The sequence below is a fragment of the Schistocerca serialis genome, chromosome 5, assembly GCF_023864345.2.
Source record: "Schistocerca serialis cubense isolate TAMUIC-IGC-003099 chromosome 5, iqSchSeri2.2, whole genome shotgun sequence".
NCBI classification, from domain to species: domain Eukaryota; kingdom Metazoa; phylum Arthropoda; class Insecta; order Orthoptera; family Acrididae; genus Schistocerca; species Schistocerca serialis.
Genome location: NC_064642.1, coordinates 144114832 through 144133390, shown reverse-complemented (window position 1 = coordinate 144133390; position 18559 = coordinate 144114832). Strand labels below are relative to the sequence as shown.

General features: G+C 41.6%; 1 protein-coding gene across 3 annotated transcripts in view; it reads right to left on the bottom strand.

Annotated features, from left to right (window-relative positions):
* The window catches only part of LOC126480820 (condensin-2 complex subunit G2-like), a 290712-nt gene that overhangs the window by 227728 nt on the left and 44425 nt on the right, over positions 1-18559 (bottom strand). For all 3 annotated transcript variants that reach the window (XM_050104156.1, XM_050104158.1, XM_050104157.1), the window contains exon 5: positions 9411-9533. In XM_050104156.1, coding sequence (XP_049960113.1) covers positions 9411-9533 — 123 coding nt within the window. The remainder of the gene's footprint in view (positions 1-9410; positions 9534-18559) is intronic.

Below are 18559 nucleotides of genomic sequence, written 5' to 3'. Positions count from 1 at the left end.
ATCACTTCATCCAGCACAGTCTCCACACACTCGGATGCGCATCTTCCTGTCCACAGTATCTCATCTCGTCTAGCATAATCTTTGAGTGACCACAATCTATAATTGCCTGAGAAGCTTTTAAAAAGTCCCATCCGAGAATGACGTCATGACTATTCTCTTGTAAAATGATGAACTCTAAGGGCTGTGTATGGCCACTTAACCCACACGAATGGTACATCTTCCTGTAGGTTTTACATATTTCCCATTAGCCACCTTCAGCAGAGATGTTTTGTTATCGCCGAATACGGTTTTCTGCAACTGGCGACGGTACTTCTCTGAAATGACTGAATATGATGCTCCAGAGTCCACAAGAGCTTGGGCTGGTTGGCCACCCATGAGGATATCAATGTAGTTTCCTGTCATTTTTGTAGTGATCGATGGCAGAGCATTTTTCTCTTCAGCGGCCTCACCTCCAAGAAAGGTCGCACCCTTTAGTTTTCCAGGTTGCGGCGGCTAGCTGATCAGCTGGAGCTTCTAAATGGCGATGGAGACCTTGATCGGCATGTTGGGGAGCTTCCTCTCCAGTGGCTAGCTTGCAGCGATGGTGACCTACGTCGTCCTGCACCCACATCTTCTTGTTCACCTTCGTCATCCCAGAGTTGGCGTCGGCTAAGATCGGTCTGCTGTCTTCTGGCGAGGGCGTCATCAAATATCCACCACCTTTCTTGACAATAGCACATCACATGTCCCAGTCATCTGCAGTGGAAACATACTGGTTGGTTGTCCTGGGTCCTCCAGACGTCAGTCTTCCTTGGTGCCCAAACAGGTTCCTTATGCGGCATTGTAGGAACGCAACTCCACCTGTGTCTCGATTTTTTAAACATTTTAAAGGGAAATGAAGGACAAGAGATTGGATTCAATGTCAATTCCACTTCCTCTCTTTTGACCTCTTGAAGCGTCTCAGATTTTTGCTCGCCGTGCAATCCAAGTGCCTTCTAAACTTCCTCTCTCACTATCTGACAAAGAACACTTGTAAAATCAGTTGCTTCCCCCATCACAGACATCGATACATTTGGAAGCCGTTCAAACTTCTTGCGTGTATTTCTTTTCTGATGCATTGTCTTGATATACTGGCGCCATTTTATGAAGTCATCTGCTGTCGAAACCTCCTTCAGGAGCAGAGCTTGATACATGTCCTCAGCAACACCCTTCATGAGATGTGAAACCTTATCTTCCTCCTTCATTCTAGGATCCACTATTTTACACAGCTCCAAGACATCTAGAAAGTATGATGCTGTAGTTTCTCCTGGACGCTGTGCCCTGAACTTTATTTTATGTTCAGCCTTGCACTTCAGTCGTTTTGTGTCACCGAAATACTAGCGCAGTTCCACCTGGAATACTTCCCAGCTTGTAAACTTCTCCTCGTTGTTCTCATACCATTACTTGGTAGTGTCCTCCAAGTAGAAAAATATGTTAGACAAACACACGGTGTCATCCCATTTGTTAAATTTGGTTATATGCTCATATACCTTCAGCCACTTGTTTGGATCTTGGCCATTGTCACCAGAGAACCCGGAAGGATGTCTCATGTGGTGGCACACAGTTGCTGTCATCGTAACGTCCTCTTCTTCTTCTGACTCTGATACATTGCGATCTGTTGAACATGGCTCGAACTCTGGTTTCTGCCACATAAACAGCGGCTCAGTCTTGGCCTGATGGGAGCCACTGTGTCGTCAATAACGTGTGTCATCACAAGTTCCAACACATAGTGCCTCCACCAGAATAATGTCATATAGAAGAAGGTGTAATTAGATGAACTATGAACACTAACTTCACTTAACGAAGGTTTATTCAGCACTTGCACACACAAGAGTGCAGAGCGAGCTGCCTCCAGCCAGAACACATACAGTATATACACAGCTACAGAACATTCCAGTTCAATGATTCTTGACATTTGTGGATACTTCTAGAATGTACTCGAACCGAATATAGAAATTAAAATTGTACAGTCCAGGTGAGTTTTGAACTCAAAACCCTCCATGCAACAGTTTAGTATCATAACCACTACACCAAGGTGCTACTCAGCTTCTTCTGCGACAATATTCCTAGGTTAATATGTGCAGCAATGAAGGGCAAAACAACATTTTATATTGTACGTTATCAGAAGCAAATTGTGCGTAAATTGCAGAACCAACTGAACAAAGCAGCACAGCTGTTAGGGCACTGACGTCATATTTACTAGGATGGCCTGATTTGAGTTTTCCATGTTTCCCTAAATCACTTCAGGCAAACGTAAGGACGGTTCCTTCATCACGGCACTGGTCAAACCACCTGTCCTATCCTCATGGAGCACACTTATGTATTCTGTATATATCTTTATTTTGAGATAATAATTTTCATTGTATTACCAAGCCAATTCCTATACCATTGTGAGATGATCCTTCGATGAACAAAAATAAATAAATATATAGTCAAAGGATATTATATTTTTCATTTAGTGAAATGCAAAATTTTACATTTTTCGTTTTTGACCATTCAAAGGAAGTTGCCAATCTTTAGACCAGTTTGAAATCTGACTGAATATTTGTGCAGCTTTTTTTGGATAGTGTTTCATTATAGCTACCTGTATCATTTGCAAAATGAGTTAGGTTACAACTAATCTTATCAACCAGGTTATTAATTTACAATGCAAACAGCAAGGATACAACACACTTCCCTATGAAATACGTGAAGTTAATTCTACATTTGCCAATGTCTCTTCATCTAAGACAAAATACTGTGTGCTCCCTACATAGAAATCCTCAATCCAATCAACAAATTTCACTTGATCTCCCATACAATCATACTTTTGTTGATATGTGTCAGTGTCATATTGAGTCACATGCCATTTTGAAATCCAGAAGTACTGCATTCACCGCACTGCCTTGATTCACGGCTTACAGAATTTCAGGTGCGAAAAACATGAGTCGAATTTCGCATTGCTGATGTTTTCAGAATTCATGCTGACTGGCATGGAGGAGGTCATTCTGTTCAAGATACCTCAAAAAGTTTGAGTTCAATATATGTTTTAAGGTTTTACAACAGGTCAATGATCCTGGTGGATAGTTTTGTGCAGCACTTCTATTAAGCCTCTTGTAAATGGGTGTGACCTGTGCATTCTTCAAACCACTGAGAAATCTTTTTGTTCATGGGATCTGCAGAATATTAAGGCTAAAAGAAGGCCTAAGTCATCCACAAATTTCGTATAGAATCTGATACAGATTCCATCAGGCCCTGGGGCTCTTATCAATTTTACATGATTTCACCTGTTTCTCAACACCACTGACACTAATGTCTGTACCTTCTTTGCAAAGGTGTGAGAATTAAACTGGAGCACTACTCCAAGATCCTGCTTTGCAAAAGCACAGTTGAAAACAGAGTCAGCAGTTTTGGTTTTGCTGTGGTACCCTGGATTTCAGTGCCTGTGTTATCAATGTGTGTCTGGACGCTGACTTTGGTTGCATTGACTGACTTTACATATAACAAGAATTTCTTTGTATAGCAAAGATGCTGAGTCGCGATAGGCACAATAAAAAGATTCACGCAATTAAAACTTTCGGCCATTAAGGCCTTTGTCAGCAGTAGACACACATACACACATGCATACACACACACTCACATAAAAGCAATTTCCACACGCATCTGCAGTCTCAGAGAGCTAAGACCACACTGCGAACAGCAGCACCAGTGCACGATGGGAGTGGCAACTGGATGGGGGTAAGGAGGACGCTGGGGCAGGGAGGGGAAGGGGTAGAATGGTGGGAGTGGTGGACAGTCAAGTGTTGCAGTTTAGACGGAGGGCAGGAGATGTGGAGGGGGGAGTGGGTAAGCAGCGGAAAGGAGAGAAAATAAAAGACTGGGTGTGGCAGTGAAATGCCGGCTGTGTAGTGCTGGATGGGAATAGGGAGGGGGATGGGTGGGTGAGGACAGTGACTCGGCTGTGTAGTGCTGGATGGGAATAGGGAGGGGGATGGGTGGGTGAGGACAGTGACTAACGAAGGTTGAGGCCAGGAGGGTTACAGGAACATAGGATGTACTGCAGGGAAAGTTCCCACCTGCGCAATTCAGAAAAGCTGGTGTTGGTGGGAAGGATCCATATGGCACAGGCTGTGAAGCAAGTCATTAAGATGAGGGATATCATGTTTGGCAGCGTGTTCAGCAAAAGGGTGGTCCACTTGTTTCTTGGCCACAGCTTGTCGGTGGCCATTCATGCGGACAGACAGCTTGTTGGTTGTCATGCCCACATAGAATGCAGCACAGAGGTTGCAGCTTAGCTTGTAAATCACATGACTGGTTTCACAGGTAGCCCTGCCTTTGATGGGATAGGTGATGTTAGTGATTGGACTGGAATAGCTGGTGGTAGGAGGATGTATGGGACAGGTATTGCATCTAGGTATATTACAGGGGCATGAGCCATGAGGTAAGGGATTGGGAGCAGGGGTTGTGTAAGGATGGACGAATATATTGTGTAGGTTCGGTGGATGGCGGAATACCACAGTAGGAGGGGTGGGAAGGAAAGTGGGCAGGACATTTCTCATTTCAGGGCATGACGAGAGGTAATCGAAACCCGGGCAGAGAATGTAATTCAGTTGCTCCAGTCCCGGATGGCACTGTATTATGAGGGGAATGCTCCTCTGTGGTTGGACTGTGGGACTTTGGGAGGTGGTGGGAGACTGGAAAGATAAGGCACGGGAGATTTGTTTTTGTACAAGGATGGGAGGATAATTATGGTCAGTGAAGGCTTCAGTGAGACCCTCGGTATATTTTGAGAGGGACTGCTCGTCACTGCAGATGCGACGACCACGGGTGGCTAGGCTGTACGGAAGGGACTTCTTGGTATGGGATGGGTGGCAGCTGTCAAAGTGGAGGTATTGCTGGTGGTTAGTAGGTTTGATATGGACGGTGGTACTGATGTAGCCATTTCTGAGGTGAAGGTCAACATCTAGGAAGGTGGCATGTTGGGTTGAGTAGGACCAGGTGAAGCAAATGAGGGAGAAGTTGTTGAGGTTCTGGAGGAATGTGAATAAGGTGTCCTCACCTTCAATCCAGATAGCAAAGATGTCATCAATGAATCTGAACCAGGTAAGGGGTTTAGGATTCTGGGTTTTTAGGAAGGATTCCTCTAGATGGCTCATGAATAGGTTAGCAGAGGATGGTGCCATGCAGGTGCCCATAGCCATACTGCGGATTTGTTTGTAGGTAATGCCTTCAAAGGAGAAGTAATTGTGGGTGAGGATATAGTTGGTCATGGAAACTAGGAAGGAGGTTGTTGGTTTGAAATCCATAGGGCATCTGGAAAGGTAGTGTTCGACAGCAGTAAGGCCATGCACATTAGGAATGTTAGTGTACAGGGAGGTGACATCAATAGTGACGAGCAGGGCACCGTGTGGTAAAGGGACAGGAATTGTGGAGAGTTGGTCGAGGAAATTGTTGGTATCTTTTATATAGGAGGATAGGTTCCGGGTAATAGGTTGAAGTTGCTGGTCTACGAGAGCAGAGATTCTCTCAGTAGGGGCACAGTAACCGGCCACAATGGGACATCCTGGGTGGTTGGGTTTACAGACTTTTGGAAGCATGTAGAAGGTGGGAGTGCGGGGAGTGGTAGGGGTAAGTAGAGAGATGTACTCTGGGGAGAGGTTCTGGGATGGGCCTAAGGATTTGAGTAGTGACTGGAGATCCTGCTGGATTACTGGAATGGAATCACTGTGGCATGGTTTGTAGGTGGAAGTGTCTAACAGCTGACGGAGTCCTTCTGCCGCGTAATCCTTGCGGTTCAAAACAACGGTGGTGGAGCCTTTGTCAGCAGGTAGGATTATAAGGTCGGGATCAGTTTTAAGATGGTGAACTGCAGTTCTTTCTGTTCTTTCTGCGGATGTAAGGTTAGTTTGCATGTTGAGGAATTTGGGGAATGATGTTGAGGCAAGGTTCAAGGTTAAGAAATTATGGAAAGTTAACAGGGGGTGGTTTGGAGGCAGTGGGGGTGGATCACTGTTGGATGGAGGAGTGAACTGAGTTATGCAAGGTTCAATATTGGTCTTTGGCTGAGTCTGAGTGGTCGGGATGGTAGCGAAAAAGTGTTTCCACTGTAGGGACCAGGAGAAGGAGAAAAGGTCTTTAATTAGTCCAGCATGGTTGAATTTGGGAGTGGGGTAAAAGGTGAGGCCTTTGGAAAGGACTGATACTTCTGTGGGACTGAGGTGTCTGGAGAAAAGGTTCATAACTGTGTTGCGGGTGTGTTTAGGTTCTGGGTTCTCTGTGTGGTGGTGGGAGGGAGTTTTGAAGGGTGGGGTAAATGTAGTAGGTCTGCGAGACAGGGTTTGTCAGCTATGAGGGGGCATGGGGGAGGTTTGGAGGTGGTTGTAGAAGTGGTAGACAGTGGTACTCTGAGGCAGGAATAGGAAGTGAGTAAGATGGAGAGCTTTTTGAGGTGACGTTGTGCATGTTGCTCAAGTTCCTGCAGGGCACGGGTTTCAGAGATGGCTACATCAGTACCTCTGTCCATATCAAACCTACTAACCAGCAGCAATACCTCCAATTCGACAGCTGCCACCCATTCCATACCAAGAAGCCCCTTCCGTACAACCTAGCCACCGGTGTTCATCGCATCTGCAATGATGAGCAGTCCCTCACAAAATATACCAAGGGTCTCACTGAAGCCTTCACTGACCGTAATTATCCTCCCATCCTTGTACAAAAACAAATCTCCCGTGCCTTATATTTCCAGTCTCCCACCACCTTCCAAAGTCCCACAGTCCGGCCACAGAGGAGCATTCCCCTCGTAACTCAGTACCATCCGGGACTGGAGCAACTGAACTACATTCTCCGCCAGGGTATCGATTACCTCTCGTCGTTAAACTAACATATGCTAAGGACAACACACACACCCATGACCAAACGAGGACTTGAACCTCTGGCGAGAGGGGCTGCGCAGCCACTCCATGCGCCCAATTAGTGCAGCTTCTGAAAACATTGATCATGTGAAACCCAACTTGCACTTTTCTCACATGACATCGTGTAAGCCACAGATCAAGGCAGTCAGGTATAGGCAGTATTTCTTTATTTCTGCAAACCATTTGACTCAGTATCACATCTATGCTTATTATCAAAGGTACAACCTTAAGGGGTGTCAAGCAAACTACGTGACTGGATTTAGGATTTGTTGGTAGGGAGGATGCAGCATGTTATCTTGGATGGAGAGTTCTCAATAGAAGTAGAAGTGACTTCTGGTGTGCCCCAATATGTGTCTTGGGACCACTGCTATTCATATTGTACATTAATGATGTTGCAAACAATATTAATAGCCACCTCGAAACTTTTCGCAGATGATGCAGTTCTCTATAATAAAGTACTGTGTGAAAAAAGCTGTGTAACTATTCAATCAGATCTTGACGAGATTTCAAATTGATGGAAAGATTAGCAACTTGCTTTAAATGTTCAAAAATGTAAAGCTATACTCTTCACAAGACAAAAAAACGTAATATCATAAGACTGCGGAAATAACGAGTCACAGCTGGGAGTGATCAACTCATATAAATATCTGGGTATAGCATTTTGTAGATATATGAAATGGAACAATCACACAGGCTCAGTTGTAGGTAAACAAAGTGGTAGATTTTGGTTCATCCATAGGAAAATGCAATCAGTCTACAAAGGAAATTGCTACAAATTGCTCAAGTGACCCCAAAATATTGGTTTAAGTCAAATGGTTTTCTCCTGAATGAGAACAAGACACAAAAAATGTTATTTAGCCTAAGGGACAAAAGCCCTGTTAATGATCCCACTATGTAAAGTTCTGGGGATATACTTAGACAATAAATTATCCTGGGAACAACACACAAATATATTAGTATCAAACTGTCTACAGTAATTTATTTTATTAAGATGTCTTATAAAATATGTACCAGCAGCCTATGTTAAGACTTCGTATTTTGCATTCTTCCAAAGTATTGTGTTATATGGACTTATTCTCTGGGGAAACTCAAGCCATGTTCAAAATATATTACTTCTGCAGAAGAAAGCAATCAGAGTCATTACATGTTCCCAGCATAAAGCACATTGTAAGCCCTTGTTCGCCAAACTCAAAATAATGACTGTTACAAATCTGTACATATACCAAGTGTTAATCTATACAAAAAATAACCTACATGAAGTAAAATGTAGAAATAATATCCATGGTCACAACACAAGGAAAAACAAGTCCATATATACATCATACTGTAGACTAGCAAAGCCAGTAAATAGCTATGAGCTAGTGGGCCATAAACTATTTAATAAGCTTCTGCAGACAGTACAAGATCTTCCAGAGTGTGAATTTAGGAAAACATTAAATAAGTGGCTTGTTGCCAACCCCTTTTATGAATTAAAAGAATTCTTTGACTGGGACATTGAACTGTAAGTCAGCAATGCTTTATTATTGTAGAATGAGATTTTCACTCTGCAGCGGAGTGTGCGCTGATATGAAACTTCCTGGCAGATTAAAACTGTGTGACCGACCGAGACTCGAACTCGGGACTTTTGCGCAGAAGTAAAGCTGTGAGGACCGGGCAAGAGTTGTGCTTCTGTAGCTCAGATGGTAGAGCACTTGCCCGCGAAAGGCAAAGGTTCCGAGTTTGAGTCTCGGTCGGTCACACAGTTTTAATCTGCCAGGAAGTTTCTTTATTATTCTGTTTATTAATGTAATGATTGTGCTGTACAAAAATTTGTCTATTGTGCAAAAATTTGTCTATTGCTGTAATGGCCTAATGACAATAAAATTATCTTATCTTATGAAACTTCCTGGCAGATTAAAACTGTGTGCCCGGCCGACACTCGAACTCGGGACCTTTGCCTATCGCAGGCAAGTGCTCTACCATCTGAGCTACCGAAGCACGACTCACGCCCAGTACTCACAGCTTTACTTCTGCCAGTACCTCGTCTCCTACCTTCCAAACTTTACAGAAGCTCTCCTGCGAACCTGCAATAAGATTAACAGGAGATACTGAACATGTACAGAGAAGGTCGGCATGAATAATGCCAGGTTTGTTTGATCCATAGGATAACATCACAGGGTTGCTGACAGACTCTTGAAAATATACGTAAGCAAATCCAAGAAAGCTTACTTACAAAGTTTCAAGAAATGGCTCTAAAGGATGAGTCTAAGAACATACATCGCAACCCCCTACATATTGCTCCTTTAAGGATTGTGAGGAAAAGATTAGATTAATTACAGCATGCAAAGAGGTATTTAAACACTCATTCTTCCCATGCTCCATATGTGAATGATACAGGAAGAAGCCTAATATTTGGTAGAATGGGATGTGCCCTCTGCCTCACACTTTACAGTGATTTACACACTACAGATGTAGACGAAGATGAACATAAGGGCATACTAATTGGTAAATAAATTGACTTACCGTAGCTCCTTTCTTTAAGGAGACTTCAAAAAGGTATTCAAATGTAACAACAATTGCTGAATTGTACAGTAGCAGCTTTCTTCTGCACCACTCTTCTGAGAGTTTGACAATTTTCTGCTTTATCTAAAATGGAAAGAAACAAATGTAAAATTATTTTCAGGGAAAGAATTAAAATATAGCATCAAGACAATAAAAGTTAAACTAAAAGTTGTACAATATTCAGAGATACAGCAGAATTCATTAGTCAAACTCTCTCTCTCTCTCTCTCTCTCTCTCTCTCTCTCTCTCTCTCCCCCCCTGAAGTATGGTTGGCTAACACTGACAGGGGTGGGCTCAATGGCTCGAACTCTTTAAGCTAAAGAGGAATAGATTGTTTGTATTCTACTTGCAGGGCTATCAGGCAAATGTAAACCTATTGTTGCAGCTCCATTATGTAAATGACATCTTTTCTTTACTTCATCCATTCAGTACATTTTATCAGATATCGTAAGGGGATACCTGAAGCAAAGTAGAAACAGTGAACACTGGCTGCACTATGGTAGGAAAGAGGTAAATATGTAGGTGCCAAAACACTAATCATTACTGTTAATTAATAATGAAGGTCAATAAACATTAAAGTTATCAATCTCAAGGCAAACTATTTATTTGTCATGCCACAATAATACGCACACATTAGTATATTACTGTTAACGAAGAATGACTTTTGTAATAAGAAACGATCAGTCTCGAACATACAGGAAAATATAACAACTGTTAATCAAGATTTGAAGCACGTACAACGGAAGTCGGAAGCCACTGCTCAGACTGATGCGAGTACACTGAGAAGAGGGGTAGAGCTTACTACATCATAATTATTAAGTCCGGTACCAAAGTTAAGTGCATAGATTAGTTAGAAGTTGCAAAGCAGTGTCAGGTCTTCCTACATTTTTAATTAATTATAATCTGGAAGATTACATGTTCAGAATGCTACTAAAAGTGTTTCGACATCTGCATTGTATACAGCCACTCACAGAGGATTCGGTGCTGAATAAATATAACTTTCTATAATCACTTTACATCATCCATGTAACAGTTTACCTGCATCCACAGAAAAAGTTAGCTACTTGTTGATTTGCATGAACAACCAGGCAGCTGAGAGCAACAGAGCTAACATTCACTGGTAGGTAGCAAGGAACTGGTTGTGGTAGCAACTCACTAAGGTCTTATGCCATTGATTCACTGGATGTACGTCATACAGTGTGGGAGTACAGTAATGTTCTTGCTACAGTTTTAGGTTTAACAAAAAGATATATTGCACTGTGATTATGCGTTTACAAAACTTAACAATCATAAAAAAAATAATGATGTTTATAATAATTTATCATGTGGTGACATTGCTTTGCAAGTCCAGAAAAAGGATGATGCTGTTACGTTCAAAACAGGCCCCAGTTGCTATAACTGGAATAACTATAACGCATGAAAAAGTAATAGGAAAATTTTGTCAAAGACAGAAAACTACCAGACCACATAGTGCACACATCCAAATAGCCATGTGATAAAAATAATGTAACAGGCTCACAGATTTTTAACTATATTTACACACATTATAAACCACTGGATCGATTTCAACTAAACTTGGTACTAATATAGTTTAGGATCAGAAAAGAAGCACTGTGTAAAACAGGGTGGCATAGAAAAACAATCCAGTAATGTCTGGACCAGTTTCAACCAAACTTTGTATATACTTGACTCAATATTTGTATTATTTGTATAAATATATTCCTTGTATACAACTGACATGGAATACTTTAGAAGCATGCAGTGCAATTCGTCTCCCCCGTGGGAGAGTGTCAAGAGATATAGAAGGAACAGAAGTGGAAGACTCTTGAATATACTCGTAGACACATACTATCCTGAGAAACTCTATTAACAAAGTTCGAAGAACTGGCTTTACATGATGGCTCTAGGAATACAGGGTGTTACAAAAAGGTACGGCCAAACTTTCAGGAAACATTCCTCAAACACAAAGAGAGAAAATATGTTACGTGGACATGTGTCCGGAAACGCTTACTTTCCATGTTAGAGCTCATTTTATTACTTCTCTTCAAATCACATTAATCATGGAATGGAAACACACAGCAACAGAACGTACCAGCATGACTTCAAACACTTTGTTACAGGAAGTGTTCAAAATGTTCTCCGTTAGTGAGGATACATGCATCCACCTCCGTTGCATGGAATCCCTGATGCGCTGTTGCAGCCCTGGAGAATGGCTTATTGTATCACAGCCGTCCACAATACGAGCATGAAGAGTCTTTACATTTGATACCGGGGTTGCGTAGACAAGAGCTTTCTAATGCCCCCATAAATGAAAGTCAAGAGGGTTGAGGTCAGGAGAGCGTGGAGGCCATGGAATTGGTCCACCTCCACCAATCCATCGGTCACCGAATCTGTTGTTGAGAAGCGTACGAACACTTCAACTGAAATGAGCAGGAGCTCCATCGCGCATGAACCACATGTTGTGTCGTACTTGTAAAGGCACATGTTCTAGCAGCACAGGTAGAGTATCCAGTATGAAATCATGATAACGTGCTCCATTGAGTGTAGGTGGAAGAACATGGGGCCCAATCAAGACATCACCAATAATTCCTGCCCAAACGTTCACAGAAAATCTGTGTTGACAACGTGATTGCACAATTGCGTGCGGATTCTTGTCAGCCCACACATGTTGATTGTGAAAATTTACAATTTCATCACGTTGGAATGAAGCCTCATCCGTAAAGATAACATTTGCACTGAAATGAGGATTGACACATTGTTGGATGAACCATTTGCAGAAGTGTACCCATGGAAGCCAATCAGCTGCTGATAGTGCCTGCACACGTTGTACATGGTACGGAAACAACTGGTTCTCCCGTAGCACTCTACACACAGTGACATGGTCAACGTTACCTTGTACAGCAGCAACTTCTCTGACGCTGACATTAGGGTTATTGTCAACTGCACGAAGAATTGCCTCATCCATTGCAGGTGTCCTCGTCGTTCTAGGTCTTCCCCAGTCGCGAGTCATAGGCTGGAATGTTCCGTGCTCCCTAAGACGCCGATCAATTGCTTCGAATGTCTTCCTGTCGGGACACCTTCGTTCTGGAAATGTGTCTCAATACAAACGTACCGCGCCATGGCTATTGCCCCATGCTAATCCATACATCAAATGGGCATTTGTAAACATTGCACTGACTGCAAAACCACATTCGTGATGAACACTAACCTGTTGATGCTACGTACAGATGTGCTTGATGCTAGTACTGTAGAGCAATGAGTCACATGTCAACACAAGCACCAAAGTCAACATTACCTTCCTCCAATTGGGCCAACTTGCGGTGATTTGAGGAAGTACAGTACATACTGACGAAACTAAAATGAGATCTAACATGGAAATTAAGCGTTTCCAGACACATGTCTACATAACATCTTTTCTTTATTTGTGTGTGAGGAATGTTTCCTGAAAGTTTGGCCGTACCTTTTTGTAACACCCTGTATACTACAATCTCCTACATACCACCCATAAAGGGATCATGAGGATAAGATTAGAATAATTACTACACACACAGAGGCATTCAAACAATCATTCTTTCCGCACTCCATCCATGAATAGAATAGGAAGAAACCCTAATAACAGGTACAATGGGAAGTACCCTTTGTCATGCACCTCACGGTGGTGTGCAGAGTGTAGATGTAGATTATGATCAAGTTTTATGTACAAATTCCTGCATTTATGCTTTTACTCACATAATGTTAACCACGCAACATTCTTCTAGATCCACTTTCAATTTCATGTATATTGCAAACAACACATGGTTTTTTTTTTTTAATTTTACATTCTTGTATTCCAAATAATGGAGATGCAACCTTCAGTTAATGTCCTATGTCACAATGAACTGTTTAATCATTCACTCATGGACAGATCTATTACATAATCATGTAGCTATGTGCAACGACTTTAATTTCTTCCTTTTCCTACGACATATTAGCAAGTCTAACACAGCTGTTTCTTAACTGTCAACAAATGACTGGAATTATTTAGTATAAATTAATTTAACTCCTACATGTTCAACAAAAAAACAATTTTTTGTAATTGTTTTTTTATTCATTGCTTGCAGCCACTTTGTGTGAGCACATTTACCAGTTTTTGCTTTGTTGCACACAACTAGTTTGTAATCATATGTGCATCCAGTTACTCACTGTTTCACCTTTCTAGCTTGACATCTGTTATTTTATTGTATAGATATGAAGCAACTTCAGCACACTCACTTTTAGTTTCTTATCAACAAACAACAAGAACAATCAGATTCAGTTAATTTTAATGCTTCTTTTGTATGTTCAATAACAAAACACTGTCTGCTGTAATTGCATATCTTCTGTAGTCATGATCATTTTGTATGATCATAATTACTGATTCTGTAATACTGATTATAACTACTACACAAAATCGTAAAATAAGTCATGTGGCCTTATCAACCTAGTGACAACACAGTTTCATTCACTCTCTTCTATTGTTAATAATTCTAGCACGTTTATCGCAGCTCACTTATAATTTTGTCAGCAACATACAAATGAAAATTCACAGTAGTGCAAGTGTATATGCCAACTAGGTCCACAGACGAAGAAGAGATTGAAGAAATGGATGATGAGATAAAAGAAATTATTCAGACAGTTAAGGAAGAAGAAAATTTAATAGTCACAGGGGACTGGAATTCAGCAGTAGGAAAAGAAGAGAAGGGAAAATAGCAGGTGAATATGGATTGGGGAAAAGGAATGAAAGAGGAAGGCAGCTGGTAGAATTTTGCACAGACCCTAATTTAAACATAGCTAATACTTGGTTTACGAATCATGAAAGAAGGTTGTATACGTGGAAGAGGCCTGGAGTCACTGGAAGGTGTATGTTGATCACATTGATTATTATATAAGGTTATATGTATCATTATATAAGATGCATATTGATTATATAATATATATAATTATAAGACAGAGATTTTGATACCAGATTTTGAATTGTAAGGGGCAGATGTGGTCTCTGACCACAATTTACTGGTTATGAACAGTAGATTGAACCTCAAGAAACTGCAAAAAGGTACAAATTGAAGGAGATGGAACCTGGGTAAACTGAAAGAACCAGAGGTTACAGAGTTCCAGAGGAAGCATTAGAGAACCAATGACAGGAAGAGGAGAAAGGAATTCAGTAGAAGTAGTATGGATAGCTTTGAGAAATGAAATATGGAGGGGAGCAGAGGATCAAGTACACAAAAAGATAAAGGCTAGCAGAAATCGTTGGGTAACACAAGAGATACTGAATTCAACTGATGAAATGAGAAAACACAAAGGTGCAGTAAATGGAGCAGGTGAAAGGGAATACAAACATCTTAAAAATGAGATTGAGAGGAAGTGCAAAATGGCTAAGCAGGAATGGCTAAAGGACAAATGCAAGGTTTTAGAAGCACATGTCACTAGTGGAAAGATAGATACCACCTACAAAAATTAGAGTGACCTTTGAGAAAAGAGAAACATCTGTACGAATATCAAGAACTCAGATGGGAAACCAGTCCTAAACAAAGAAAGGAAAGGAGAAAGGTGGAAGAAGTGTATAGACAGTCTGTACAAGAGATGTACTTGAAAGCAATATTATGGAAATAGAAGAGGAAGTAGATGAAGATGAGATGTGAGGTGTGATACTGCCTGAAGAATTTGAAAGAGCACTGAAAGACCTAACTCAAAACAAGACCAAGGGAGTAGACAACATTCTGTTAGAACTACTGATAACCTTGAGAGAGCAGTCATGACAAAACTGTTCTATCTGTTGAGCAAGAGGTATGAGACAGATGAAATACCCTCACACTTCAAGAAGAATATAACAACTCCAATTCCAAAGGAAGGAGGTGCTGGCAGGTGTGAAAATCACCTAACTATCAGTTTAAATGATTAATGGAAAATCTCATATTAAGATGTGAAACAAATACTAACAAAGAGATAGAGGGGCTGGCCAGTACTTACCTCAGCTCAATACAGCCGATAGATTCACAAAACAGAACAGAAAATTTACATTCCTAGCTTTCGGAACTTTGTTCCTTCTTCAGGGAGGAGAGAGGGGAAAAAAGGGAAGAAGGGAAAGTGGATTCAGTTACTCACAATCCAGGTTATGAAGCAACAGGGAAAGGTGAACAGGGAGGGTAGCAAGGATGGAGGAATGGTTGTCAGAGGGAAGCCAAAGATATTCTACTGTTAAGTACTGTGCCAGCTTCAAACCAAAGAGGACGCATACAGAAGTAAAGTGGTATATAGTATAAAGATAAACACAACTATGTAGGATGAAAAGATGCATGAATGGCTAAAGAGGAGAGGAGGAAAGGAGAAGACTGAAGAGTAAATGGGAGTGAGGTTGGTTAACGTAGGTAGGGGGATGGCGGGATGAAAGGATGTGTTGGAGTGTAAGTTCCCATCTCCGCAGTTCCAAGGGACTGGTGTTGGGTGGGAGAAGCCAAATGGCATGTACGTTGTAGCAGGTTCCTAGGTCCCTAGAATTATGCTGGACGGCATGCTCTGCTACTGGGTATTGGACCTCTCCTAGGTGGACAGTTCGTCTGTGCCCGTTCATGCGCTCAGCCAGTTTAGTTGTTGTCATATTGATGTACAAGGCTGTGCAGTGCAGGCATCTCAGCTGATAAATGACATATGTTGTCATGTTGCTGGGGTGGTGAGGAGGAGGGGTGCAGGTTAGAGAGACGGCAAGGGAGAGGTGGGAGGGGGAAGGTGTAGCAGAAAAGGAGTGAAGTAAAAAGACTGGGTGTGATAGTGGAATGAGGGCTGTGTAGTGCTGGAATGGGAACAGGGAAGGGGCTGGATGGGTAAGGACAGTGACTAATGAAAGCTGAGGCCAGGAGGTTATGGGAATGTAGGATGTATTGCAAGGAAAGTTCCCACCTGCACAATTCAGAAAAGCTAGTTTTGGTGGGAAGGATCCACATGGCCCAGGCTGTGAAGCAGTCACTGAAATGAGGGATGTCATGTTTGACAGCTTGCTCAGCAACTAGTTGTTTGGCTACAGTTTGTCGGTGGCCACTCATGCGGACAGACAGCCAGTCGGTTGTCAAGTCAACATAGAATGCACCACAGTGGTGCAACTTAGTTTGTAGATCACATGACTGGTTTCAAGGTAGCCTCACCTTTGATGGGGTAGGTGATGCTTGTGACTGGAATGGAGTAGGTTGTGGTGTGAGAATGTATGGGACAGGTCTTGCATCTAGGTCTATTACAGGGATATGAGCCAAGATTTAAGGGGTTGGGAGCAGGTGTTGTGTAGGGATGGAAAAGTATATTGTGTAGCTTCAGTGGACGTGGAATACCACTGTGGCACTGTGGGAGGGGGAGAGAAGGACAGAGGGCAGCATATTTCTCATTTCAGGGCCCAAAGAGAGGTAGTCGAAACCCTGGTGGAAAATGTAATTCAGCTGCCCCAGTCCTGGGTGGTACAGAGTTATGAGGGGAATCCTACTCTGTGGCCAGACAGTGGGATTTTGGGAGGTGATGGGAGACTGGAAAGATAAGGCATAGGAGATCTGTTTTTGTACAAGGTTGGGGGGACAATAACAGTATGTGAAGGCTTCAGTGAGACCCTCGGTATATTTTGACAAGGACCGGTCGTCACTGCAAATGTGACAACCAAGGGTGGCTAGGCAGTATGGAAGGGACTTCTAACCCCTCTCCATTCCCACTCCAGACTCCTCCTTAGCCCCACCCAGTCACCATTCCCATCATACACTGGTGCTGCTGCTCGCGGTGTGATTTCAGTTGCCTGAGACAGCAGTCGTATATGTGAGTTGTGTTTGCATGAGTGTGTGTGTATGTATCTGTTACTATTTTTGATGAAGACCTTACTGGCTGAGAGCTGTATTTGTGACAGTCTTCTGTCTGCGACTCAGCATCTCCACTATATGGTGAGTAGCAACTTTCCTTTTCATAATAATCCAAACATTGTTGCTCAATTCCTGAAAGTTTTATTCTGTCATACAAATTGCATGTTTTCTCAGGATCTGCAAAACCAATTTGCTTCAAATTTTCAGGAAATGTTACACAGTCCCTTCTGCATAATGCAACACAGCGTTTTTTTCCAAAAACCTGTATATTGTTGAATTTATAAACTAAAAGTGGCACTAAAAAGTAGTGAATTTTCATTGTAATAGAAAAAATTAATCTCTAACAACTGTATTCAAATTTTTAAAAATCCCTGAGTTAGGCTGTAGAAAATACTCAAATAAATAATATGCAAAAATTTCAACTTCCTAACTCAAATACTTTCTGAGAAAACATTAATTTATAAGAGGTATTTTAACATTTCAGTTCCGAGACCGCACTCCTGTAATAATCAACTGACATCACCTACAGAAGTCTATCATCACATTCACTCCCACAATGTACCCATGTGACTCAATTAAGAAATTAGTTTCCACTTGTGACTTGTGGTGTAGTTCATTAATGTCTCTATTGAATCGATGTGTGAATGATATGGTTGCCAATTATATACTGTGACAGTGCAAATATTCATCCCACTGAGTTGTGCATCAACAGACGTAATATAGTCATTGTCTACATAAATTGAAACCCAGTTGGCATGTGTTTATTGTGTCAAAGGACAACTGTTATTGTGACTGTCCTATCAATACTATGCTGATGACTGATAGGCCAAAGGAGCTTGCCCGTATAACTCATTTAACAAGTAAACAGGACCTGGTCATCACGCTCCAAGAAATGTGAAAATGCCAAATTGATAGAAAATTATACAGTGAACATTATTGTACCAAATTCTAAGAACCAATTATTACTGTAATTCCACATACAACTTCTCCAGAGACTCCAAAGACAACATGAAAGGTATTCATGTAAAAACCCTCACAAAGTGATGACAAAGTTATTTCACATTAGAACATGATAGCTAAAAATGGGCTAAATCTTAAGTCTGACCAATATGAAAGAGTAACAGCAACTGTTCCCACAGAAAAATTTATTCAAGATTTAGTAGTATCAGACCATGCAGCATCACTAGCAAAAATAAATTCAGCCTGTACAATAAAAACATGTAAGAATTTCAGTCAAGAAAATGTGGAGCTAGTTATTAAAAA